Source organism: Sebastes umbrosus, chromosome 1 (genome assembly GCF_015220745.1).
Source record: "Sebastes umbrosus isolate fSebUmb1 chromosome 1, fSebUmb1.pri, whole genome shotgun sequence".
Classification (NCBI taxonomy): Eukaryota; Metazoa; Chordata; class Actinopteri; order Perciformes; family Sebastidae; genus Sebastes; species Sebastes umbrosus.
Genome location: NC_051269.1, coordinates 17,523,870 through 17,551,293, shown reverse-complemented (window position 1 = coordinate 17,551,293; position 27,424 = coordinate 17,523,870). Strand labels below are relative to the sequence as shown.

The following is a 27,424-nucleotide window of genomic DNA, read 5'->3' as shown; positions in this document are numbered from 1 at the left end:
CAATAAAAATATTTCCCTCAGAAATATAGGGCAGTAAAAAGTACCAGAATATGGAAATACAAGTACCCAGTACTTAGGTAAATGTAGGCCTCTTTCCGCCCCTATGTATTTTATAACAACACTCTGAAGAGGGTTAATTTGCATATTAAGTACTTCTACTTTTGATGTTTTAAGTACATTTTGCTGATAATACTTTTAACATTTTGAATACATAACTTTTACATGTAATGGAGACATTTCATATTGTTTTGGTATATCTAACTTCAGTAAAAGATCTATGTACTTCTTCCACTATTGGTGTACCGTAGGGAACCTTCCTCAGGTCTGGGAACCAACAGGTCACTGAAGGCCTCACTTCTTCATGTTTTCAAGTCATAAAGTTAAATATATGCCACTACAGCAGCCCATTCATTACAGCCACATTTAACTACAACTAATAATGGACTATAGATAAGGAAAAACTAATACAAGAGGTGGAAATGTAGATTATAATCACACTATGATCCGACTGAAGTGATGTGAAAAAATGAGTTTACCCTCCACCACAGCTGAGTTCAGACCTGTTCACGGTGCATGTTATTCCTTCTTACCTGCCAAATACGGCAAGAGTTGGAAAATGATGCCGTCACTACAGTACACCGAAAGACAAGAAAAAATAGTTTAAGAGCAGGGAATTAACTTCATTTATTATTTTTGCAACAATACCAAGACAGGATAATAGAATATAATAGGATAGGATGTAAATATTTTAAAATATAATATATATTATATATTATATTTTAAATATTCAGCTCTGAGACTGAGATCCTACTATAACTTGACTTAAATATAATGCAAGACAGAGAAATATGACTTTTGTTGAAAATAGTACATGAGTACAAATACAAAAAGCATACAAAAAACACTTTATACTTACTGAAAAAGGACGAGGTTGCACAAGAACTGTGAGGCATATATCAAGTATTTCACCCCAACAAACCCTCATTTAAATCCTGTTCTGTTAAAATACACAACTTCATTATTCTCACCGTTCCAATAAAAATACTTTATCAATCTTGTGTAAAAAATCAGTGACTGATTTTTATAAAAAAATAAATAAAAAATAAAAAAAGACATAGCTTCAAGCTCATTTGCATTCGGTGTAGTTTGGCCTAATTTACATACAACATATGTATTCATTGTATTTAGGGATTGTGTCAGGCAGTCTGAAGTACTTGTGTAACTCCACCAACTCATTGGTGTTCTTAATTGTGACACGGTATTTTGTTGCAGGTAATTGCACTAAATGTCACGGTTAATTTATTTTTACCTGGTGTGGGAATTTTTTTTTTATGCACCACACCCATGGGTGCTCTTGCCCTGAGGGCCTACCTGTGCTAGCTGGTATGTGGTATCTGGCAAACTTGGCAGCCGTCTCCTCTCACATGCTCTGCCACCGAGAGCCAGTTTGGTGTTCCTGTTTTCATGTGGGAAGTTCACCCGTCACATGTTCTTCTGTTGCTCTCTAGTGGCGAATGTGTAGAACCCATCATACGCTGTCTCGTCACATCTCTCCAGAGCCACAGCAGCAGTCAGCAAGAGTGAGTATAAAGTCTTTATTATTGCTTTCATAATCATGCTCATCACAGTTTTCAATTGGAATGAACATCAGCTTTTTTAAACTGTTTTACCTTTATGAAATTAAAGGTAAGATTGGTAACAATTTGACATCCCAACAACAATCAATAAATGAAATGAAAAAAAAAAAATCCGGTATCTGTGGCAGGACTGTAATAAACCCGTTCAATCATTTAATTCGGGCCGAATAAAATGATTCTGTCTGCCTACATGCTTCCTGCACTCTGCCCGTTCACTCATTGCTCATCACTGGAGTCTTCCACAAGCTGCTAGCTTGACAGCTGTGCCAACAATAGTCATGTTCTCCATTCATAACGATTAGGGGTGTAAGAAAATATCGGAAAAATCTAATATTATGTTTTGTGATACTGCATAGATTCTCAAAAACACTGTATCGATTTTTAATTTCAATTTAATAAAAAAAAAGATTAAAAGTCAATAGTTAATAGAATACTTTATTTCATTTGCAAAGAGATGCAGCCTCTCAGTGTATGTGCCCTCTCAAAGTAGTACTATGCAAATGCAGATCCACTGTTGTGACTGCATCCAAAAAGTAAGTAAGTTTTACTCAGATTTTATGCATATGGCGGTTTGTTCTTAATACTATGACAGTTTTCGTAAAATTGAATACAAAAATTGAAAAATATCGCAATATATTGAATCGTAACCCGTGTATCATGATAGGTATCGTATCGCCAGATTATTGCCAATACACAGCCCTAATAATGATAATTGTGGAGGAGTGGCCTGAAGGGACGAAATGTCAGTGTTGCTGACTTTCTCTCTAGATTTAGGGACTTTTGGAGCTAATGCTGCTAGCTACTTTAATTGGAAAAGAGATGGCAACACTGGGCTCAGTTTTTTGGCTTTTCAAAAATCTATTTTGCTAGTTACTCAACATCGCCCATCATGCCTATAAGAACTACCAAGTACATTTCCAACATCGAGGTGAAAGAAAAAAAAAAAAAAAGATGATCACTGGGAGGCTTTTGCTGAGTCATGACACTGTTTTACAGTGATACGGATCAGTAAGTAATTTCCTATCTTACATAAAAGGAAGTGGTTTATCTGGTTAGTCAACTAAGTGCACCGCACACTAAAGATATATTAAGCATTTGTCATTTCCTACAGTACATGTTTTTTTTAAAAGTTATTCATGTGATTGAATAAGGTCAAAGTTAAAAGTATACAGACATACATATATATATTATAACTTTAAAATATATATGTATATACAGTATGTGTGTATATATATGTAAGGGATAATGCCTGACGAGGTGTCCATTATCAGGAATTAATGGACGACGTGGAGGCCAGAACCGTCTGACAAGCAGCACGCATATTATAATATATATATATGTATAAAAACAGGATATCCTTCAGAGCATTCCCACTGCTTCAAATTGGAAAAGGGGAGTGTAGATTGTCTCTAACATAAAGACACTTTCCAGTGCAGACAGTGAGCATGAAACATGCAGATGCAGTTTATCCCTTTACAGGATACTACACTGTAAAGTCTTAACTGGTGCATGAGGATCCTTGTTTTTAGGTGCTACTGGAAGCTCTCAACAATCTGTCCTGCAGAAAAAAAATATATTACTGACCAAAACGTAACTCTTCAACATTCGGAGTGTCTGTTTCTTCTGTGCAGTGGAAACCACAGCGCTTCTTTCTTTCTTTGTAAGTAAATCAGCAAACAGTCTGGACGCACTATGATTGTGTCCAAATCACAAAAGGAAAGCTTGAAACTAAAAAGAGAAACAACTGGTCCCATTGAAACTACTGGTGGATGGAATGCAAGTCGGACCTACGGCTTAAGAAAAACAAATGGTCACATTTATGACCTTCAAGAACAGCAGTAGCACTGAAGTATAATACCATGTAACAGGTAGCGTGTTTGTTGAGGTGCATCGAGGGAAATCTAGGGGTGAAAAAGGCTAAAGACGAGTATATAAAAAGTATAAAAGAGGTCAAAGCATGTGTCCTGCACTACTTTCGGAAACGTCCTTCAGAAACTCCTTCATCCTGCAGTACAAATCTAAATCTCGAGAGCATAAAACACATTCAGAGAATAAATGACTTCCTCAAACATCCATCATAAAGCTCATTTTAAAGGCTTCTTTCAGTGAGCCCACTTTGACCCGGTTGGCTCCTGTATTATTCCTCTGGGTTAGAGGCTCTGAGCTCATGACCCTCTGGGGGCCTCCGCTGGACATTGTGTGGCTGAGCCAAAGGATAACCCCTGAGCTTCTCTTGCAGACTTCCTAGAGCCAGCCTCATCTGGTCTTCAGCCCCCTGAAGAGATTTCAGCTCCATGGTGTAGAAGATGCACAGCAGAAAGGTGGTCAGCAGGATGGCGAAGCACAATGCAGCCAGCAGGTAGAAGGAGGTACGAGGGAAAGGTTGCTCTGCTCCCAGGGCCAACCAGGGCACGGCAGCGATGGCCAGCTCCAGGATAAGCAGAGCCAACCCCATCACTCCGGTACGCGTTGCCGTGTAGCGCATACTTTCGGCACAGTGCAAGCCCACTTTGACTTCAGTACGCGCCTCTGTCACAATGTCGACCAACTCAGCCACCTTCCCTGAAGACATGAAAGCCCCATTCGAACGGGATTAACATTACAACATAACATTAAATATTCACTGTGCTCTTCATTAATTTAACTCATTGTTCTGGACAGCATGTTCACCATGATTAAATTACAGGATGTGGATTCTGCAGGACTAGGCAAATGAGAATAGCTGACATTACAACGGCCCATCTGATGAGCAAAAACATTTTCGACTTCCTCCATCTTCAATAGTAAAATGTCACACTTGCGCCCGGTCCACACTGCTTGTGAGCATCGCGGAAAAGTTTGCTTTTTATTTTGGAGCCCATGCCAACATGTTAGAGCAGACACACAGACCATGTGAGCAGCGCAACTCAGGCGCGGCGCGGGTGTGTGTCGCCTGCGTCTCTTCTAGAGATTTGAAGTCACAGCAGAAATAGACAGCGAAAATAATATTTCACATAATATTGACATCATACCAGTTTCAATGTTTATATCTGTAGAATATGTCACAGACATGAAAATGTTTCTGTTTCAAAATAAAAGCCATCTAATGTTTTTCTGTGGACAGAATCCCTTCATTTGTTAACACACAGCTTTTATTCTGAAAAATCTTCAGGACTTGTGGAAAATTCAGTGACTTGCATGGCTCCATTAATAAAGGCTTTTAATTGTGGATTATTATTATTATTATTTACAAATGAGCAAACGCTTCTTAACCCTTATCTGCCTAAAATGAATATAAATTACATTCATAATGAAATTAAAGGGCTATTATGAAAGGCAAACTCTATGCAGAAAAAAAAGGCCTGCGGCAGCAGCAACACTGTCTGTGTGGAATGTGTAATGTTAAAATCACCCAAGAGGAATAAATACAGTCTGAATGGGGCTTTAGGCATAGCAGTACTTTGAGCTAAATGCCAATATCAGCATGCGAACATGCTCACAATGACAACGTTAACATACTGATGTTTAGCTGGTGTAATGTTTACCGTGCTCACTATTTTAGTTTAATGTGTTAGCATGCTCACATTTTGTAAATAGCACTAAACAAAGTACAGCTGAAGCTGATGAAATTGTCATAAACTAAAGTGTTGAACAAATCAACATTTTGACCTGATGATGGCGCTAGATGAATAGTCAGGGAATCACAACAGTTATTAAAATTCATCCTGACTATGAAAGTCTGTATAAAATGTCACGGCAATCTATCCATAACTGTTGAGCTATTTCAGTCTCGACCAACATTGGTGTCCCTAGAGCCACCCTGCCAGCACGGCTAGTAAACATACCTGCAGCAGAGTCCTGATTCTTTCGTTGCCCATCACTTCCAGTTTCAGTTGGAGTCTGCGTCTCCAGCCTAAGTCGAGCAGTCAGAGCCTCGTGGTCGGAGTACGGGAATGGATGGTCAGGGACGGAGCCTTTGGTGGTGGACATGAAATCACAATAAATGTCCGTTTTGGAAGAACCCTGGGAATTATAAAAAAAGGGAAATGAGCTTTGGGGGTCAAAACATAATACAAATTCATCTGATGAGTCTAACATCTAGCTGTGAACATGAGGGGATATAAATACAGCAGGTGTAACGACATATAGCTTTCACCCACCTTGAACAGGATGTAGTCGATTCGAATTCCCTTCTCAAAGGGACAAAGCTCCTTTTTATTGATAAAAGGGTTGTCAGCTATGAGAGTCATACCATCCTCACATCCCTGCAACAGAAAATAAACACCAAACATTAAAAAGAAAAACACATTTCTTAAAGGAGCAGTGTTTATGATTTAGTGGCATCTAGTGGTGAGGTTGCAAATTGCGACCAACTGAAAACCCCTACGCTCACTCCTCCCTTTCCAGGTGTGTCGGAGAACTACAGTGGCCTTAAGTTAACGTAAAAACCTGAAAGGCTCTCTAGAGTCAGTGTTTGGTTTGGCCGCTCTGGGCTACTGTAGAAAAATGGCAGAGCAACATGGTGGACTCCGTGACAAGGACCCGCTCCCTATGTAGATATGAAGGGCTCATTCTAAGATAACGAAAACACAACGATTCTTAGTTTAAGGTGATTATACAATAATGAAAACATAGTTATGAATATTATACTCCATTTCTGCCAATAGATCCCACAAAATCCTACACACTGGTCTTTTAAATTAAAAACCTGGCTCTTGTTTTCATAGTCTTGACCATGACTGCAGTCAGTTATGATGACATTTTACTCACTAGCTCAATTCTTGAGATATGGGGCCACAACGACACTGCTGGATACAGCTTTACAATTTTGAAGAACTACTTACTGACCAAGACATTTTTGCCATGGATGATAATACCTTTTACCTTCCTAACAGACTTCTAGGGTATGGTCACCTTGCTTTTACATCCACATAAATGGTAAAAAGTAAGTTGTTATCATAACAAATACAAATTATGGCCAAAACTGCAAGAATAAGACACATGTTAACAACTTAATTTTCCTTTCATTACTGTATTTTAGCAGACAAAACAACCCTATTATAACATTGTTATCACTACCTACATCAAATTTAGCCGTCTCTAAATAAGAGTCTCGTAGTCCAGTGTAAGACCTCAGTAGTCTGTTGCCGAGGTCCTGAGGGTGCATGTTGAGGTCGCCGCCTAGAATCACCACATCCGCTCCAGCGGAGGTGTGACTAAAAAGTACAGAAACACACATTATTACCAAATCATTGCCACAAAACAAGATGAAACAGCAAGTACTGAGTGCTGTCAGGCACTGTGGTGTTGCTTTAAACATTTTCATAGCAACAGGTGAAGTTCACCTGAGAAAAATATGAAAATATCCACCAGAGTAAACAAATAGTGGCTCAACCTCTTTGTGCAAAATCAACAAACAAAGACACCGTACCGAATGAACTGCTGCAGCTCCCAGGCCTGAACCACTCTGTGAGGTAGATAAGGGTCCTTGTCTCTGCAGTACTCTGCATGCAGCTAAAATCAATACACACAGTCAACAGCACACTGATCAATAACTGTATACAATGTAATATAATATGTACAGTAGGTAAGGCTGAAAACTGATGGTAGGAAACCTTACATGAGTCACATAGACTTTGGCAGTCAGGCTGCCAATGCTTAAGACAGCCATCCCAACAGCTTTACCTCCAAACCAGTCTCCATGGTGAGCCTAATTATTAGGAAAAACACAGTTATGAGAGAACCCGAGGTATGCTATTCTGCAAAGAGAGGTTGTAACACTAAAGGATTGCATATCCACTCTTGGGGGTGATGATGTCTGAATGTCAGTCCAGCTCTACATTGGGTGCCTGTTTGGTTTAGAATGGATTTTCAAGATTTTAATGATCACCTATAAGACTAGCTAAGACTAGCTCCTCACTATTGCTGACTTGCTAGCTCCATACAGGCCCCAAGTGAACCCTGAGATCCCCTGGTTGACCTCTATTCAAATTCCAAGGTCAAGGCTAAAAACCACAGGGGATCTGACCTATGCAGTCAGTACCTCTTGGCTCTGGAACGACCTGCCGGAGGAAATCCGGCAGGCAAGCTAGCTCTTCATCCTAGAATTTAATTTTTAATCTTGCTTATATTTCAGTGCACCATGCATCTCTTGGTTTTATATCTTTTGTAAAGCAGGTGGTAACTTGTCGTGTAAAAATGCTATACGAATAAAGTTGTGGGAATACTAAGAGACTTACCATGTATGGATAACCATTTAGTGAGTAGCGAAAAAGAAATGTATCATGGATTCTGTGTTTGGAGAAAATAGCCAGTCCACTGCCGATGACTCCACTGAAGGAAGAGAAACAACACGATTAGAAGTTGTATATTCCACAATTAAAAGGGACAGTGATTTAGTGACATCCAGTGGTGAGATTGCAGATTGCAACCAACTGAATAACCCTCCGCTCACTCCTCCCTTTCCAGGCGTATCGGAGAACTACGGTGGCCTTCAGGTAACATAAAAAAACATGAAAGGCTCTCTCTAGAGCCGGAGTTTGGTTTGTCCGTTCTGGGCTGCTGTAGAAACATGGTCGAAGCATCATGGTGGACTCTGTGAAGAGGACCGACTCCCTATGTAGATATGAACACCAGCTTCACCCTATGTAGATATGAACACCAGCTTCAGCAGTATGTGATTATTTCTTAAAGAAACAAGTCACATCCCTGGTTTCCATGTAGATCTACATCATTCTTTACTTTGTCTGTATTATCTGTAGTAGATGTGAGAATTTATCTACTAGAGCTGACATTTTCTATGAGCTGCAAAGGGGATTAGAAAGGTAGGGCCTTTGATAAATCTCAGTCGTATGCTTTGGTATGGAGGTCAAGAAAGAATTAAGCTGCAAAAGTTAATCCTTAAGGTATTGCCTCAGCTTCAGTTAAGTTTGGGGTCTTTGGATCAATGCCATGCAAGGACATTTTTCTGACAGGAGCCTTTTGAAAATATGACAACTCACTCGTGAATTTTAATCATAGACTGAAAGACGTCCAAAGGTAACGAGTTCAGAATAAGACTGCAGAGCAACCTCGGGATGAGTGAAAACATTACCTTTTGAAGTAATGAGAGTGAGGGTGACTACAGGCAAGTTTCTTTTTCAAGGCGAGATAGTCTTTCTCACTCCACACCTGAAAAAAAAAAAAAAATCTATACGTCACTTGAAAAGTAGAATACCAACCATCTTTGCATAATTAATATTGTTCGTATGAGTTTACAAGATGATTTATGACTTAAGGTTGGTCTTCATTACAGAAAAACATCAAATTTAACTGAGCGCATGAGCTGAAAATCAATCAGATTAGTGACTATGCAACTTTATAACTCTGTAAAATGGCTTCCACTGACCTCTTGCAGTAAGACGACATCATGCTCTTCCTTGCACAGCATATCTCCAATCATGGCATAGCGCTGAGGACAGTGTTTGCTGATGTAGCGGATCCCCCTGAAAAAAGAAACAAAGAAACTATCAACACTGTGTTTTTGCATACATGTATCAAGACAAAAAAAAACAATACATTAAGAACTACTACAAACCACAGCCACTGACCAGCAGTTCAGAGAGAGGACCCGGACATTGACGGAGTCTGTGTTAGTCATGCCTGCAGATCAGTGGATCAGTAGATGTGATGATGGAGTGTCAGGTCAGGTGAGATGACTGGGGCAGCTCCTAATGCGATACATAACAAATTATTGTTGTTAGAAGTTGTTTCCTGGGGCCAATTTTTGTTATCTAATCCCACATGGACACATTAGGTGGCAACTACTAACAAATACACATAAGCACTGTACTAAAATGGGAGTAATTCGGCAAGGAAAAGCAAGTTGACAGTTGGACAACTGGAACTTGTGGACCAAAGGGCAAATGCACACATGTAAATCAAATTCCTAAACTTTGTAAACTGAAAAAACACACAGTCACGAGTCTCAGTCAGAAGATTATGTGGTAAAAGACATAACAATAACCATTAAAAAGTGCATGGTAAGCACCAAAAGTGCAAACCAAGCAGATCACAGCACAACCATAGTTCAAGTTCTTAAAATGTAATGAGGATTCAGCAGATTTGAACCATTTGTAACAGAAAAAAAATTATGTAAACAAATATGATGGTGAATAAAATTCTGTATGCTAAACTAAATAATGATCTCACATCTGTAAAGTATAGTCAGGTCTGAAAATAAGCAACTATGTGTTTATTTTAAATAATGTGTTATAACTGAGCTGACCCTGGCAGGCCTCATTATGTCATGCAGAGGGGGAAGTGTTGATTTTTTCAAAAAGAGACACAGTATAGAGGTGATTGCATTGCCCTCTTTCTCCTGGGAGTGCAACAATACACCCTGAGCCCCACACAGAGTGCTGACATGGCTTTGCTCTGTCTGGACAGAGTAAGGGGAAGCAGTAATGCAGTGAAAACAATCAAGGGGCTTTGGTTATCTGAGATAAAACTGTTCATTGTGTGTTAATAGACTAAGCTACTGGAGTTACCCTGCACTATATTCATTTTTAACAGTCTCTTCTGCACTATAATCCCTTTTTTAATAGTTGTGTATTACAGCTGTTACCCTGCACTATATTCAGTTTTAACTGTTTTCTTCCATCCATCCATCCATCTATCTATTCATCCATCCATCCATCCATCCATCCATCCATCTATATCTATCTATCTATCTATCTATCTATCTATCTATCCATCTAATACACAGAAAGCAAACAGCATAAATAAAATAAACAACTCCCTTGCAAGTAAACATTTACCTTAAGTTATACAATGCATCTGTCTGTGTGTTTATCCACAAAGGAGTGGACACACACAGTAAAACAGTGGACTTTAACCCCAAATCAGGAAGAAAATGTGGTAATAAAGTTAAAAGGCTGCATGGTACAGTCACATAAATTACTCCAGATTAAGTTACTTGTGACCCAGATGGTGAAATGCAAAAGGTAGAGTCACATTAGCTTGCAGACCAGGTAAAATAAAGTTTTTAGCTAAGGTAAACAAGCACCAATGCAAACACTAGTTAGGCATCTCATCTCGTTGCTGGTGGAGATATTGATGTAACCATGGCAACACAGTCACCTTCATTAATCATGTAACGTCAGTTAGCTGTGGACCGTTAATCACCTAGGTAACCAGTTAGATTAGCAGTTACCAGTTAGACACGTTAACAGCTGCTAAACAACTCTAGCTAGCACATTAGACTAGCTCAGTAACTGTGAACGAGTCCGGTTAATGTTCACTTTGTTACCGACATGGTTTATTTATTTATTTAACGTACACTCACCTGTGTAAACCTGTTGACGTCAGCTGAAGTGAACCGGACCGTTGGACCGTTGCTCGCTACGTGCTTCTCTACCAGAGTAACGGCAGCTGGGTTAATAATATGTGTGATGACATCCGGTTGTAATTTTCCCCTCCAAAATAAAACAGGAAGTTGAGTCTCAACCGTATTTCACTGACATGACTCCCCAAAGTGTATTTTAATGGGCTGAGTAGTAATGTGAATAACTTAATACAAAACACCTCGATTTCAAATACACAATTTTTTTTGTGTGCAAAACTGACTTTCAAAAGTCAGGTTCAAAATACATTTCTGATCTTCTGCTGTGTTATGAACCATCCAGACCTCTCAGGTCATCTGGATCACGTCTGCTTAGTGTCCCCTGAGTCACAACTAAACATGCAGAAGCAGCGTTCAGTTTTTATGCACCAAATATCTGGAACAAGCTCCCAGAAACCTGCAGGACCAACTCCAACTCTGAGTCCTTTTAAATCAAAGCTTTAAACTTTCCTGTTTGCTGCTGCCTCTTATTAAACCAGATAATGATCTTATACTGCACCAGAGCTTTTACTCTTGTGTGTTATATTCTATTTTAGCTTTTATTTTTAGCTTTGTTTTTATTTTCTAATCTTTAATGTTTTTATGTTTTATGTCTTTAACTGTTTTAATTCTTAATGTTCTTTTGCACTTTGAGGCAATGTTCTTGAATGTTTATGTAAAGCACTTTGAATTGCCCCGTTGCTGAAATGTGCTCTACAAATAAAGCTGCCTTGCCTTTCACTGAACATCCGGTGTTATTTTAGTTAACTTGACAGTCGTTTCCGGTTTGATTCCGTCTCAGCCGCAAGTACTTCTGGGAGGTGGAGTTCTTTCAGTCAACACTTTGGCACAGGCAAGTAAAAGTCCATTCAAAACCAGCCATTCAAGGAACAGAAGTATTATCAGCTAAATGTTCTTGAAGTATAAATAGAAAATTGCCCCTTGTTAATAGTATATTATCATAACTGACATTATTAAATTGGCAATACTTATGCACCAATGCATTAAGTAGTTTAGTCCAGTGGCTCCACCTTCAAAAGGTCACAAGATAAATCTCTGTTGTCCCGAGGTGATTAATTGGGTAGAAAAGACGAAAAAAACAAAGTATTTCTCTCCAAGAGAAGTAACCAATAACTATAGTATATTTGTCAGATGAATATAGTGAAGTAAATGTGTAGAAAATGTAGTGAAGTAGAACAGAACAAGGAACTGGAGGATCTTTCTGCAGCCAGATTGTTGGGTAAAACCTCTGACCAGATCTCAGATGTGTCTTGCTTGGCTCGTCACAACTTCCAACACTTCCCTTCCAAAAGAAAACTAGGAAGCACATTTTACCCTTTGCACTGACAAACAATCAAAGTCTATTTTGAAATGATAATAGCAGTTCCTGAGCCATTTAACGCCACCCAAAATGATTTCCTTTTATTAGAAAGGAAATACTCAAGTAAAGTGCGTACAAGCAGGTAAAATGGCACTTAAGTACAGTACACATACTGGTGCGTACATCAAATTGTGTGACCTGATTATGAATTTCAGCTACACTGCAAACATTTAATCGTACTTTATCACATAGGCTACTCTATACTGATTTCAATATACCAAAATCTCTGGCCCTCACAATGTTATAGACTCTAGCATCATGCAGCTAGAGGATTAACGTATGATAAAAGCATTGGCAATACAGCGGAAATTTCTGATTGGGTCACACAATTTGGTGCAACACCTGGGACAATTGCTACACTGCACCTTTCATTCAGTAAAGAAAGGTAAAAAAAATAAGCTCGAGACAGTTCATAAAGTTGACTTGTGGAAGCCGACAATAACACAATATTTGGTTTCATAGGTCTCTATGATTTCGCTATGAAAAGAACCATCATGGACAAAACAAATTTACAAACATGTTTAATAAGTTTTCTGGGGAGAAATGGCCCCAAAGGCACCATGCGTCTTTTATTGTTAGATACATTTGTTTGATTACATAGTCCAACCTCTACTTTGAAGTATAAAATTGCAATGCACAATGGTAACAAAGACAACAGTAAACCACCTTAAACCAAAAAAAACAAAACAAAAAAAACAAACTGCCCACACCATTCAGAATATGATACATTAGATATCTCATTATTAATTATCAATATCAGCACAATCACACATTATTTTCAGTGAAGCATATGGCAAACACTGAAAGTCAGAAGACAACAGAATCAAAACAAAAACATTAATCTTGATAATGGCGAGAGAAAACGTCTGTATAAAAGGTAAATTGAGAAACCTGCTAGAGGAGGAGTGTTATTGTATCTAGCTTGTGAAATATGACATTCAAAGCCAGGGGCAATCATCCCACCGTACAATATTTTAAATTTGAACTTTTTTATAGCACAATTGTCCAGTGAACCACACAGAGTAGACACTCGTCTAGCAGGATCCATGGGACGACAGTTCTCCTGTCTCTAATATGAGTCCTGCAATACTTTTAACATCTCCATCACAGTGGAAAATGATCAATACATCTCCAGTACCCCACCCTGCCCTCCCGCTATTACTATTCCAACCCTATAAATAACAATCAATGGTCATACTCCACAGCACAGAGACAACAGCTCTCATTCAAGACAATTATTTCGTTTGATTTCAAAATTATTTCATGTTAAAAGTCAGTAAAAAATTGTCTTAAATATCAAAACTGAACTTTTATCATGCAGCTTCTCCACACATTACAACGGAGAAGGGTGAAGCAAATGACTTCACAGCATACAATCTCTTTTTTAAACAAAAGAAACAGTGATAAACTTCTCTCCACTTAAAGCCACGGTCTCTGTGCTGAGTTACTTGATCACAAATATGAACAAAAAGTCCCCCCCCAAAAACAAAATACTCCTATGTAACACATATTCCTTTAGCATCCACTGACTCACAGTACAGAAACAATTAATTTTTTTCAATTAGGCTACATAACTCAAGGCAGAAAATAAGCACTGCTGTCGCTTCACCTCCCCCTTCTTGATCTTTTTAAGTGCAACCAAGCACACGTCTTCGAACAGAGAGAAATAACAGGGGATCTCGTAAGGATGGCAAAGCCCTGGCTTTATGTCAGGCCAGCAATGTTACAAGGCATCCCTAGTGTCAAAAGTCAGTTATAGATAGATGCTTGTAAGACCTGATTTTTAAATTGTGTAATAAAACATAAAAAAAAGCAGAACCTAAATAGTACGGCAACACAATAGACCTTCTCCCGATACACGTGGACTGTAAAACTTGGGATGATCTGTATGTAAAAACAACAGGCTACATGAAAATTAGTTATCCCATCCCATTCCTCCGTGTGCCCAAATACAAAAAACGCCTCAAAAAAGATGTCAATCCGAGAGGTTTCTTTCCAATTCTTTTTGGACAAAATACACTTGTCTGACTATTTTCTGTTCGTTTAAAAACAAGAGGTAGTAAAAAAAAAGGCAATCCAAAGTGGCAGGCAATGATATAATCTTTGGAGAAAAGGCACTTGCTTTCCAAACAAACCTCCTGCAACAACACCACTTGGCTCTGGTTTTCCCCTTCCGTGGTCCTGTTCTCTCTCCACTTCTTCGATCTATACACTTCCTCTTATTGCTCAGAGTGTGATCCACTTGGATACGACTATAAGAGTCTTTTAAACCCCGAAACACATTCTCGTTCCCTCAAATAAAACATTTCAAGCTCCATCAGTTACCTTGGCAAAAAGTGACCCACTTCATCTAAAGCATGTTTAAAACACATGGAAAATAGTTGGTTGTTCGAAAAATCCGTAATTCTTCAAAATTTCTTTGCGCGTTGGCACGTTGAGATTCGCTCTTTTTTCCCTTGCGAACGAGACTTTTTTTCTTTTTTTAAAGCATAAAATGTGTCCATGTTAGTTCGGTCTAGCATTGTTTCAATGTTTTTTGTTTTTTTTGTTTTCCTGGATGGTTGAGCTGGTCGAAGAGAGATTGTGTCACGCTTTTTGTCTGGCTTTTCCAAAAACCTGAGGAGCTGTTAGTCTTTAACAAGTCTGTAGACGTGATACTGAGCTCCGTGTTCACTTGTGGAAACCTCAAAAACAAACGCTATACAGAGCAAGGTCTCCTGGGTGTCGCGGTTCGTCACCACCTGGGGGGGGCAGAGAGAAAAATGTCAAGTGAGAAAGATGAAGCAGCACCGTCTGTTTAGAAATACTGCAGTGACAAAGAGTTGATCATTTCTTCATTTGTTAAAGGAATAGTTTGACATTTTCGGGAAACACTCTTATCGGCTTTCTTTCGGAGAGTTAGATGAGAAGATTGATACCACTCTTACGTCTGTGCTCTAAATGTGACTGCTTAGCATAAAGACTGGAAACAGGTGGAAACTGCTAGCCTGGCCCTATTTGTAGGTAATCCTCCTAACTGCACATCTAAAGCTCACGAATTAACAAATCATGATTCTCGTTTGTTTAATCCGTAAAAAAACCAGTGTAAAAACAACATGTTATAGTTTTAAAGGGGGGTTTATGTGCCAGCCTTTGTGTTAAGCTAAGCTACGCAGTTGCTGGCTGTAGCTTCATATTGACCGTACAGACATGAGAGTGGTATCGATCATCTTATCTAACTCCCGGCAAGAAAGCAAATATTACACATATTTCCTGTGATGACCCCTCCAGTCCTGTTTGCTGTCTCTACTTTGTTTTACAGGATCTGGGTCGTCTTCTGGTCGTCATCAGCTGCATGAGCCACACCCCATAGACCGTATATAAGAAGTGGACGTAGTTACCCATTGGTTTGTTTTGTTGTTTCTTTTAATTAAAAATGCCCCATTTGTTACTTTTAAACTCGTCTGGTCGCCGATTTCCGTTGCAGCCTTTGAGCCGGGCTGCGACGTTCCCAAAACGTCAAACTATTCCTTCAACAGGCCTTCAACAAAAAGTGTATGTTACCTGTAGGATAGTGAAGTTTTCAAGAACACTGTTCATCATGTATTTTTCAGGCAAGTGTTTGAGTTTGTGGATAAAGTTGATCATGTACTCGCACATCGGAGAGCGGTGGATCCTGTAAACACACCTTCCTCCCTCTAGGCGGGCGTATTCTGTCTGCAACACACACACACACACAGTCGAAAACACCAAGTGAAAATGAGAGGCTGTATATGAGTTGTTTGAGAGGAGAATACAGAATAAATGCACGCTCTTACCTCTACTTTCTCTACAACCTGCTTGCCAAACGAGCAGACTTTGGTTGAAACAGTGATCGTCATGTTCTCCAGGCTGCTGTACTGGCTGCTGACACCGTAGAAAGAGCCGGGGCCGTCCTGCATGCCGCTGCTGTTCAGGTCCGCCTGCAGAGGGCAAACATTTAATCAGATTGGTGATGATGATCACATAATTGGATGTAACTTAAATTTCCTCATAGCACATGGATTGTGAGGTTGCAAGAAAACATGTTAAGGTCTTTCAATGGTGGTTTGTGACAAACTTCTTGAGACTATATTTTTTTAATTTGTGCAGACCCAGTTTAGTAACATAAAGAGAAATGTACATGATGAAGCAATCCATTGTGAAATACCTTCTGTACCTTCTGTAATCTTAAGATAATATATTTCACTGTGTCATTAGAAAAGGAAGTGGTTTGCAATCTTTGCTGCCACTTGTGTCACTCTGAAAGTGGGAAGTATCTGAAATGGTCTTATTGTAGGTTGAAAATATTGATGTATGCCTATCAGTGCACAAAGAAGTAACTATTAGAAAAAGCATTAGTAATGTAATGGGATTTTGTCAGTAAAATACAATTAAATTAAAATTTTAAAATCATTTTCACAGTCAGTTATGTGTATTTAAAGATGGGTTTGGGTGTTGGCATTATTATTGCCTCCCACTGAGTTAAAAGGTTGAACATAAAGATTTCCCACTTCTCGTTATTGGGGTAATGTTAGGCATGAACCAGACAAAGTGAAAGACAAATGCACAATAACTAACTAAACCACTGATAGATGATACGGTGATATAGAAATAACAACCCACCCAGAATTTGACTAGGAAGAAAGCATTCTGAGGGCCTTTCTCATATAGCTCTTTGAGCCCGCCTTTCTTCTCCGGGAACTTGTCGTAGATCTGCCGGATGTCCACGGCCTCGAGGAGCGGGTCGCTGTAGGAGGGGTTGGTCTGTCCAATGTGGACAAACAGGTGTTTGCTGTACTGCAGTGGACAGAGACAGAAGAGAGGAGAGAGGACAGGGTTAACCTCAAGAACATCAGCTGCAGAACTTATTATGACACTCTGTGTACTTTTGAGAATAAGGAAAGAGGAGGGTGTCTACCAAACCCCTCTCAAATATGCTGTTGTTTTTAGGTTTTGTTGTACATTAGGTACCAGATATAGTTTGACCACTTCAAGACAATCCAGACGGGGTCAGAGATGCTGTCCATTACAAAAATTGCATGTTTTGTTGCCAAAAACTGCACCTGAATGTCAGTATTTAGTTCATGCGATCAAGAGATAAAGAGAGGCTGTCTGACTCGTGTCCAAAGCTTCCTGCCACAGTAGATCCACACTGACTCTCCTCTGCACAGATATCATACTTATTATTACAGTGCACTATATAAAATACGATAGGACACAATCAAAGAAAGCCTGAGATGCTGGTTCTACTTTCTGGTTCAACCACCTTTTTTAAGACACGTAACAAAGTGAGATATTTACTGGCATATTTTATGTTGTAGAACAAAACGTTAAAATCTCTTAAGCTTGTGTTAACCACAGACATTGGGTACATTCCAAATCACATACTTTTTCCTTTTTATTTGTAGTACCTACTGCAGCTGCCCTTACAAAGTACGTACTGTTGCATACAATTGGGACATACTACTTCATCATAACATTTCTTGCTCAGGATTGTGGGTCAGAATAGCCGTAAAAGCATGGCATGTGTAATGTGTACCGTGGCATGCATACTGCAAAATGCGGCCGGATGTAGCAGGACATCCTGGTATTTTTGGCTTACTGCATTTGACATACTATGTATTGGGACATACTAAATCTTTTTTTGGCACACTAAATTGTATGATATTATGGGTATTGCAATGCACAGCTTATTTCAGGCTAAAAAAACATTCAAAAAAACAACTGACTTCCAGACGAGGGAACAGGAAGTGCTAAAATGCTGACTCATTTCTGGGTTTTAGGACTCATTCCTGCAGCACTTTATTCAAATTTAAATTATGAATTTCATTGTATTTTAATGAAATGTTAATGTAGCCTCCGCATGTTGTGCAGCTGTAAAAACAAATATTGGATTTGATTGGCAGAGACTCAATATTAAAAAACTCTGTTCATGATCAGGCGCAACAAACATGATCAGGACATCCCTGCTTTTAAATGAGCTCTGTGACTTTCCAACAGGAAGTCTTAACAGTCACTTCAAACCGAGGCTCTGGCCCCTCAGGCCCTGTGCCTAACCCTGCTAGGCCCATTCTCTAATCCGTCCATGTCTGCATGTGGGAAGCCTTATTGTACATTTTCACTCACGTTGTCTGGGTCTCTCTGGACCTCCATGAAGGCCGAGTACTCCAGCATCCGCAGCTTAGAGGAGGCGATGGTCCGGTCCTGCCACACTGGCACTGCAGTTGCAGATGGAGGAGGAGGAGGCGCCAAAGGCTCATAACCTGGATGGTACACAACACACACAGAAACACATACATTTATTAAGCAGTCATTTTCTTTGGTTTCATTTTTGAAAAATTTGCACAGATTTTTTCTTGATACTTACTTGGTATGGATTGTGGTAAAGGACCTGATAGGCTTGGGTATGGGGGCTGTGCAAAAGGTTTGATACTGAAAGACAATGAATGGTACAGTGAGACAATGAGCTAGTCAGTCACGGATGTCTACGGCACATGAGTCCGTCTATATTTGTATTTCTGATAAATATTTTTTTCATTGTGAAAATCTGTTAGTGTCAAAGTGTAAGTGTGTGTTGTTGCACCAGCTAGGCGTAAGTCCACCTGCTTCATTGCTTCTTAACGATGCAAAACAGCATCAATTAATTGTGCGTTTACTGAAGAAAATTGATTTTAGTGCTCTTTTCAGTGAACGCAAAACATCGAACACTATGAGGATTTATCTCCCCTATTTCTTTTATTCCCAATCAATTTGAAGCAGTTAATTTGCCTGATGATGGTTTTATTTATCAGTGCAGGAAACATACAGTACAATAGAGTGTAGAAGAAGAGTTAGTTCTGCTTTGTGCTCACAGCTGGACCTCGGCTAGGGGGAACTTACGCATGGCTGGTGCGGCCAAGCCCATGATTCCTTCCCGGGTTGAGATCTAGAACCAGCCTGGTGTGCAAAAATGTGATCCGTTAAACATGCCCTGCAGTACCCACCTGATATTACACCTAACCCCAGCGCTGACTCAGTCACTCTTTAATGTACTTTTACTCATCTCTAGCACCAATCTCTCTCTTCAGAAACAAAAATACGCCCTGATGTCACCTCACAAACATCTCGGGTCTACTTACTCCTGAGAGGGTCCAGGCTGTCCTGGGATAGAAGGCCAGAACTAGAGAGGAAGAAAACATTTTTAATTGCTTTTGTAGGATTTTTCTTTTTCAGATAAAATCCAGTGACTGAAAAATACAACAAAATGTGTTTATGTGTGAGAAAATGAGTGTTGGGCTAACTCTGGGTGGTTGGTAGGCGGCAGGAGGCAGTGGTGGAAGGTGATTCTTTATCATACTCGGGGAGACGATCTGTGCAGACGACAGCGCTGCCATGTTCTGCAGGGCTTTGTCTTTAGACGCTTGATCCTGAAACAGAGGAATAACGGGAGTCAACCACAAGGTGGCACTATAACCGAGCGTGTGTGTTAGTGTTAGAGTGTAGTGCATACTGTAGATTTCTTCAATACACTGTATTTATTTGCGTCTGTTTGATAAATAATTACAACACCTGAATTCTGACATGAATGTTTAATCATTTTGAGGATAGCTTATAAAAGGTTTATCATAAAACTTGACATGAGTTTAGCTTAACAGTCAATAAAAACACTTATTATTGACAAAACTTAATTTTTTTTTTGAAAGGGCAGCTTGACAGACTGAAGCAGAGAATAGAACGGAGAGGATGAAGCCGCACTGGTATTTACAGTAAGCTTGGGTCACAAGACACATTGAATGTTACCAGGATCACCACAGGAAGAAGAGGATCAAGAGAGTGCATCGGTTTGAAATGCAGATTTGCATTTGTGTTGCATCGAACAGTGTACACCAACAAATGAAATCACTGCTGTGCGGATGAAAGTGGCACTATGTCAGTGAAATACAAAAGATATACAAAGCCCAAAAAATCATTAACCCATGTTTCATGATTTACAAACACATCAAAGCTTTAATTTGAATACACTAAACTAACTTTAAAATGCATCCTTTTTTTTTTTTTTTTTTTGCAAAAGAATGCACTTTAGCTAATTAAGCTTTGCAATTAAAGGAGAGATGGCGAGACCCCGAATCAAAGAGCGACACCTTAATGCAAAGCAAGCAAGACTTTTTGGCTGTTTGGGCAGAGGCTGAGGGGATTACACTACATCAGGCAGGATGCGCAGCAGTACTGTGTTCAAAGCGTGGCCTCTTCCTAAGCATTGCTTCATTACAGGATAGTAATGGGGGGCGGGGACGCCATGCCAGCAGAGGGCCATAGGAAGGGGACAGTGCACTGGTGCTGCCAAACAAAGGGGAGGAGGGAAGCATATTGCACAAGTTGGAGTAACTTACCAAATTCATCGCCTGAATCAAAAAAGAGAAAAACCATTAGTACGGTGCAGTCCTAAATGATGTGTTAAGATTAATCAACGAAGTTTTGGTTGACATAAATCAGGTTTGCCTCTTTTGTGTTTTTATAATGTAGTACATATAACATATATAACATACATAACATACATTTGCACTGGTTTAGAGGTTACGTGGTTCAGTAGGGACTGAGGAATTATCAGAATAATTACAATATTTTAAAAGGTATTGGGTAAAGAAATTTTGCCAAAACCTTTACAATGCATTAAGTAATGTAAATTCTTGTTGTATTTTATTTAATTTCATTGGACAGAAATAAATGGTTGAAATAATACACAGTAATTCATATAATCATCATAAAAATAATGTATGAAGGCTTTAAAGCAAAATGTAAGGAAGTGTTGGATATTCTTTCAGTAAATTCCCAATAAAAATCTGTACAGTATAATTAGGGAGCGCTTTAAAAACACTGGAAGTTTCCCACACTAGAAGACCAACAGAGAAAAAACATGATGCAAATAGTAAAAAGTTAAATTCTCAGAGGTTTATTGCAGCTATAGCCTTCAGTGTATTATGTCAAATGTACAGCTGCTACTACAGTGTTTGGCCATTTTAGCAGTCACACTTTAACTTCCTGTTTGTTCAGCTGATGCTACAACGTCCTCTTTGCTCTTTGTAAGCCATCTGAACTCAAAAGAGGAAACTAGTTTGTTGCTTGAGTGTTTTTCTTTGGCAAATAAACTACTTTGGCTTAACTTCCTAATGGCTTGATACACACTTGAACAAGGCGTTGGTGTGGCCAAAAGTGCATGCACACTTTATTAGTGGATGTTCAATATTTAAAAGCTACAGGGAAAAAAGATAAAAAGAAGAACAACATTGAAAATTCCTTCAAGTGCTGCCAATACTATCATCCAACTAAGGTGAACTCACGAAGCATAAAAAACAAATGACTAAACTAAAACACATGTTGAGTAAACAGCTTGAATTAAAAAAATGCATTTGTGAATGGGTTTAACAAGTAATATAATAGTTTTTCATATTCATTTTGCTATTAAAATGTGTCAACTCAAATATGTTGTGTTGTGTGAAGGAGACAAAATACAAAAAAGTCATCCCAGAAAGAAGAGAAGAGAACATTACAGACCCTTCAAAAAGAGAGGATTAAAGTCACCACACAGGACACATAACAAGTCATGAAAAACCTAAAACCCGATTTTATAAAACTGCTGCCTGTTGGTTCATTTTTAGAGCACACTTTCCACAAAGTATGGAAGACAAAGAGTGCCAATCAAATGTGTGGTTTAGATATGCTGACCCCAACAAAACGACAACATGAAGAAAATGTGTTTGGAAAAAGAAGTTCATTTTAACATTTTTGAACAGGCTGTTCTCCAGACCGTTCGTAGCTATACATATGGAAAGTAATGCACTGTAATTCGTATATATCCTACAAAATTATTTTATATTTATTCCACGTAATCTTGAACCAAGAAGTACAAAGAGTGACAAATGCCAGGTAGGCAGGATGTTGCACGTTGTTCGTACCCCGTGTTAAACCAGAAGTTAATGCTGATTTATTTGTCATGTAACTTCCGTATTTAAGTTATGCCTCTTCTGTAGTTATGTTAACCCAAACCACGATCTTTTCCTAAACCTAACTAATGGTGCCTTCAAATGGGGTCGTGTTTACCGTGTTCACAATAAGAGTCCATATGAACGCCTCCCTTTTGGGGTATTCACGACCTTGTAAGTGTAATGTTTCTGAAAGCTCTGAGTTTACGAGTTGTGACGTGTTTGTTGACGTTGTCAGAAATGGCGGAGGCCAAGGAATTACATTTTTCAGTGCATAATAAGTTAATATATTGCAATTTTAGTCGTATATTGTAATTCTTCGTAATTTTACAATATGTCTGAGGTAAATGTTGATATTCCCAACTGACTATTTTTATTTCCTCTGTCATTGTGCCTTTGCATTTCCTGCATTATGTTACCCACTTGCTAGCTTGATAAATTGTTAGCCTCTGTTGTTTCTAGACTCTGACAGTAACGTTCTCACGACTAAACCACTTGAATGCCAAGCATATTGTGGACACGACTTCCCATGTTGTAAACACAAGCTCACAAGTTCCATTTGAAAGCACTATAAGTAGTTTTGTTGCCTAAACCTAACCAAGTTGTTTCCTGTGAAACTTTTCTTGTTTTAAAAAGACCGTATGCGTGTAACGTGCAAAGATTGACACATGTTGCTGGACATTCCTAGCAAAACGCATGAAAAATAAGGAATACACAATCACATCTCAAGGCCAACGTTTATGTGCTGTAAGGAAGTAAGGAGCCACTGCTGGGTGAACTGAACTACATCTGACACCACTGAAGAAGAAATGGATAATTCATCTTTTTACGGTTTCATTTAAAACAAAATATGTCACTTGCGGATGCAGGATTAGTCTGCATAAAGGGGTTAATTTAAGTTGAAGTTAGCACCATTACAGAATGCCACAGTGTCTTCTGTATTTACACAAGTCTGCATCATGTATATGTGAAACAAAAACAATGTAAAAGCATGAAGAGACACCAGAGGGATTTAAAGAACTACAAGTTAAAGTCAAAAGGAGTCATCAGGTGAAGATTAATGTTTTTTTGAATGTTCAGTTTTACAAAACACATCACACACAGAGACATTAAAAGAACTAAAGGTTTCAAAGTAGAGAGAGTTTTTAGGGAAGGAAGAAGTCTTAGAGAAGTACAGTCTGCTGCAGAGGCATGGCTGGCACAGAGGACAGATACAGAGCTGGAGCAACATGCAGCTAAATGCTAAACATTCACTAGGCTCATCATACCAGCTTGTGTAGCATTCTTTTAAAGCAGAAACTATACTTTCACTACTGAGTGATGGGATTAGTCTTACAGTTAATGCAGCTCTGACCTACAGTATTAGTTAAAAAGCTTTGTATGTTTGTGCACCGCATGCATGGTACAGAAGCAGGACTGTGGAATTATATCATCTGATTTATCATTACAAAGTGTATTTTACTTGCCAAGCTTGCATTCACTTATCTAGCTAGGAACTAGCCTACTAATAACTAATAAGAACTAATAATATGCATATATGTTGGTTAGTGCAAAGCCAAGCCTTTACCAGCCCCGCCGAGCCCGCGGTGAAGCGCATACCTTTAGCTTTGACTGGATCTCGCGAGATTTTCTCCGGGCGAGAACCTGCAAGTGGCTAGAAACCTGCACAGAAGAATAGCCGAGAGGAGGGAAGAGGAAAAGGTGACAGGGAGAGAAAAGACAAGGGAAAGAAGAGAGAGAGAAGCCGTAACCAAAGAGGAAAGAGACGCCCAGTCAGTGTTTGCCGCGAGGCAGCTTGGTGGCACCTACCTTTATACCCGCCTGGTATTCACGAACTTTCTTCCGCGCTAACACCTGTATGTGACTAGACACCTAAAGGGGTGTGAAACAGGTTTTTTGAGCATAAAAACAACATGCACTCAGATGCATGCACGTGCACACATACTTACAGGGATAACATACACAGTCGTACATATTTCATGCAAACAATAAAAGAAAATAATGCTGACGATAATCTTCTTATTACCAACAAACCCCATGAAAAGATCAAAACCATCAATGAACTGATGACTGATGTAAAAGCGTATAAATGACATGATAATGCACCAGGCAAAAGCTTGTAATAATAATGCCGGTGCTTTGCGCATGTCATTTGTACGCCATGTAGTCTGTACTGAGTGCAATGTAAACGCATCCACGTGAATATGCTACCCTCAGTCAGAGTTACTGACGTAGAATAAAAAGTGAGAAAGACAGCTTATGACGGGTGGGAGGGGAGGTGGATGGGTCCAACAAACACAGGACTTTCAACCAGGAGACCGGTGTTTTGTTTTGTTTTGTAAGTTATATTAGTCACATGTTTTTTAGTGACATTTGTGTTTTCCGTACTTATCTTACGTTGTTTCCGTACATATTGTACTTAATTTAGTTGACGTAGTTATTTTAGGCCCAACCATGACGTTTTTCCTAACTAAGCGGTTTTGCTGACCCCTATTGTCTGGTGTGTAACCAAAGCCTGATTGTCCAAAAACACTTCAATGAGCCACACTGGGTGCCATGTTTCAAGCACTGTAGTCTATTTTGAATCAATCCCACATACACCGACCTGCTGCCATGAATACTCTCTAGAGCATAAGATAAAATAAGATAAGATTAGGGCAGCCCTCTCCGCCCCCTCTTAGTTGATGAGTCAACTAATCGGTCCTTTTGTTCTTAGTCATCTAAGATGCTGAATGACTAATTTCCAAGAAACTTATGAGCACATCTCTGGTAAACACAGGCATTAAAGTGGTGCATTTGTGTGATTGTGTGATTAAATCAACTAATCGATTAGTCAACAAAATCGTATGAGTGTTAGTCGACTAAAGTTTCGTTGGTTGGTTATCTAGGACAGCCCTAGATAAAACAGAACTTTATCAATCCCGATGGAAATTACTGTGCCAGAGATTGCTCAAAAATTACAACAAAGTAATAATAATAAAAAATTATAAATAATAATAAATTACATAATAAATTACATAATTTATTAAATAATAAATAAAAAAAATGTGTATTAATCCGCAGCTGAAAATAGTCTATTGAAAGATGGATTATCACATTGTTGGTTTTGGTCTTTTCATGGGGTTTGTTGACGATAAGAAATACATATAATACTTATCCTGAAAATAAAAGTAATCCACTTTTTTGTAAACATGACATCAGGACCTTTTATGAAACAGTTGTTGCAGTAATTAATAGTTAGTTATTAATAGCTATCTGTTATGTCTTTAACTAACGTCAGTAACTAAAACTAAAACACATGCATGATTATTCTGATCCAAACATCAAAACGTGTTTACCTGTTTTCTTGTGCGGGTTTTGCCCGTCCTCAGCTTGATGTACCTTGCTATCAATTCATTGCGACCTGAAACACAAAACAGAAAGAAAGGTCACAAACAAAAACATGACATGACAGAAGATATAACATTTGTACATTAGCGATAATACCCTCAAATGGACAGAAGGTGGCACTCTTGTCTCACCTTGAATAAATACATCTCAGAGCAGTGTGACCTTTCCCAGAGCTCCTCAGACCCCGGGGCAAACACACTTTTGTCACAGGTCACAGGCCATAATAACACCTCTGTTTCCTATAAGAGATCATATTTAAATCTCGGTTTCTTCTTTGAAATAAGACCGGTATTAAAAGGTTGATTCTTTTGTTTTAACCCAAAGTTTTCATTAGCTCGTTTCACACCTACTTATTGTCTGCTCACGTGGCCCCGTGGCCTAATTATAGAGACAGCTTAGAAAACAGAACCGTGTCTTTCATGACATAACATCTACTCTCGACATTCTGCACAAACAGGTTGTGCAGAGAACCAGGTTCTATTCTGGGCTTTCATGGTCCTCTTTACCTTCAATGCCGTGCACGAGATTTAACAAGCGCTGCCTTTTCAGCAAAGTGCAGCCACGGGATTGAGCGAAAATCATCTTTGGTGTATAAGAAGTGCACCAAGCATTATTATGTTGTCTCGAGGGGGAAATCAGTCCATCAGTGTTTTTCACCTCTTGTCTTTGCCAAGTCACGTTTGTTGGGTTTCTGTGGCTGAAAATTGGGCCAAAGGGAGAGGTTGAGCCGCCGTATCATTATGAATAATGACCTAAACTCTTCTAAACTTGCTGACAGAGATTTACACCAACAAAAACTGGTCAAGATGTGCCGTCTTAATCACACACGATAGACTGTGTGTCTAGGAAGTTTAAAAAGTCTTTAGAGTATCCAGACACATAATGACAGGAGAAACAAGGCCTGCTTTTTTCACACACTCTTTAGCACTTGGCCTCCAGAAGGCCCTGGTTAGTGCAATTACCATAAAAGTACTGCAGACCACCTCCAGCAGGCTCGTCGCAGCACTCACCGTACTCTCCAACCAGTCAGGCCGGCGGTCGGCCAGCAGAGCAGAGCTGAACTGTCTGCCGATACTCAGCTAGCCCGTCCCCCTCCTCTGCCCCAGGCCAAGGATGGACACGCCCGCTCTAGCGCCTCCGCATTCCTCGCATTCCTCTACGCCTGTCACATCTGTGCTAGCCAGTCTGATTGGCCCGGGCCTGCGAACACAGCCGGAGCTCGGGCGAACACACACATGCACTTCCAGCTCTGGGAGGAACAGGGGTTAGAGCCGGGGTGAGGGCCATTAGGTTGGGGGTAGGGGGTCGCCGGTTAGAGGGGCAAAAGGGGGCAGCTGATGCTGTAACTCTTGGAGGAAACACAAAGCCATAACTGTCTCTGCCAACAACTGCCACCTGGCAGCGAAGCAGCCCCCTTTTCCCAAAACAACACCACCGTGTGACCCTGCACTCAACGGACAGCAGCACCTGCTGCCGACCGTCCCGGCAGAGGATGGCAGAGAAAGAACAATGCCAGCTCGACCCCCGCGCAACTGTCACTCTCAATCTCTTCAGCCGAGGAGCAGAGGGGGGAAAAACATTACATCGTCCCGACCACAGAGCTCTGCTATGAATTTCACAGATATCTCGTTGCAAAGTACTGTAGTATGAACTAAAGTTTGACTGAGGTGGACTCAGTACAGACTGTTCATACATCCTTCATAGCTATACCTACAAA

At 39.6% G+C, this 27,424-nt stretch overlaps 2 protein-coding genes across 9 annotated transcripts in view; both read right to left on the bottom strand.

Annotated features, from left to right (window-relative positions):
• Positions 1–1,580: 1,580 nt before the first annotated feature.
• smpd2b (sphingomyelin phosphodiesterase 2b) lies at positions 1,581–11,061 on the bottom strand. The gene is made up of 11 exons (XM_037782627.1): positions 10,942–11,061; positions 9,206–9,325; positions 9,004–9,100; positions 8,710–8,786; positions 7,856–7,949; positions 7,237–7,326; positions 7,048–7,130; positions 6,700–6,832; positions 5,777–5,881; positions 5,462–5,639; positions 1,581–4,199 (listed from the first exon to the last, which is right to left on the bottom strand). Exons 2-11 carry the CDS (start codon positions 9,253–9,255, stop codon positions 3,775–3,777), a joined length of 1,332 nt encoding a protein of 443 aa, XP_037638555.1. The 5' UTR covers positions 9,256–9,325; positions 10,942–11,061; the 3' UTR covers positions 1,581–3,774.
• A 1,801-nt stretch (positions 11,062–12,862) lies between these two features.
• LOC119490194 (transcriptional enhancer factor TEF-5-like) overlaps positions 12,863–27,424 on the bottom strand; it is a 38,905-nt gene continuing 24,343 nt past the window's right edge. Inside the window, exons 4-15 of one of the 8 annotated variants that reach the window (XM_037773430.1) lie at positions 25,656–25,720; positions 24,127–24,189; positions 20,728–20,739; positions 19,639–19,764; positions 19,477–19,517; positions 19,238–19,294; positions 18,726–18,790; positions 18,485–18,633; positions 16,982–17,155; positions 16,156–16,299; positions 15,902–16,054; positions 12,863–15,099 (exon numbers count right to left, since the gene is read on the bottom strand). In XM_037773430.1, coding sequence (XP_037629358.1) covers positions 14,986–15,099; positions 15,902–16,054; positions 16,156–16,299; positions 16,982–17,155; positions 18,485–18,633; positions 18,726–18,790; positions 19,238–19,294; positions 19,477–19,517; positions 19,639–19,764; positions 20,728–20,739; positions 24,127–24,189; positions 25,656–25,720 — 1,163 coding nt within the window. In that variant the 3' untranslated portion in view covers positions 12,863–14,985. Of the gene's footprint in view, positions 15,100–15,901; positions 16,055–16,155; positions 16,300–16,981; positions 17,156–18,484; positions 18,634–18,725; positions 18,791–19,237; positions 19,295–19,476; positions 19,518–19,638; positions 19,765–20,727; positions 20,740–23,916; positions 23,980–24,126; positions 24,190–25,655; positions 25,721–27,424 lie in introns of all 8 variants that reach the window. The other 7 variants (XM_037773438.1, XM_037773444.1, XM_037773451.1 and 4 more) reach the window with 7 other exon arrangements.

Bases quoted from the DNA above. Each gene is read 5' to 3' on its own strand.
- smpd2b (XM_037782627.1), bottom strand. From the start codon at position 9,255: ATGACTAACACAGACTCCGTCAATGTCCGGGTCCTCTCTCTGAACTGC. The intron at 7,327-7,855 runs GTAAGTCTCTTA...CCTAATAATTAG, and splicing joins TAAATGGTTATCCATACATG to GCTCACCATGGAGACTGGTT. The intron at 4,200-5,461 runs GTATGTTTACTA...TCATGTCTTCAG, and splicing joins GAATCAGGACTCTGCTGCAG to GGAAGGTGGCTGAGTTGGTC.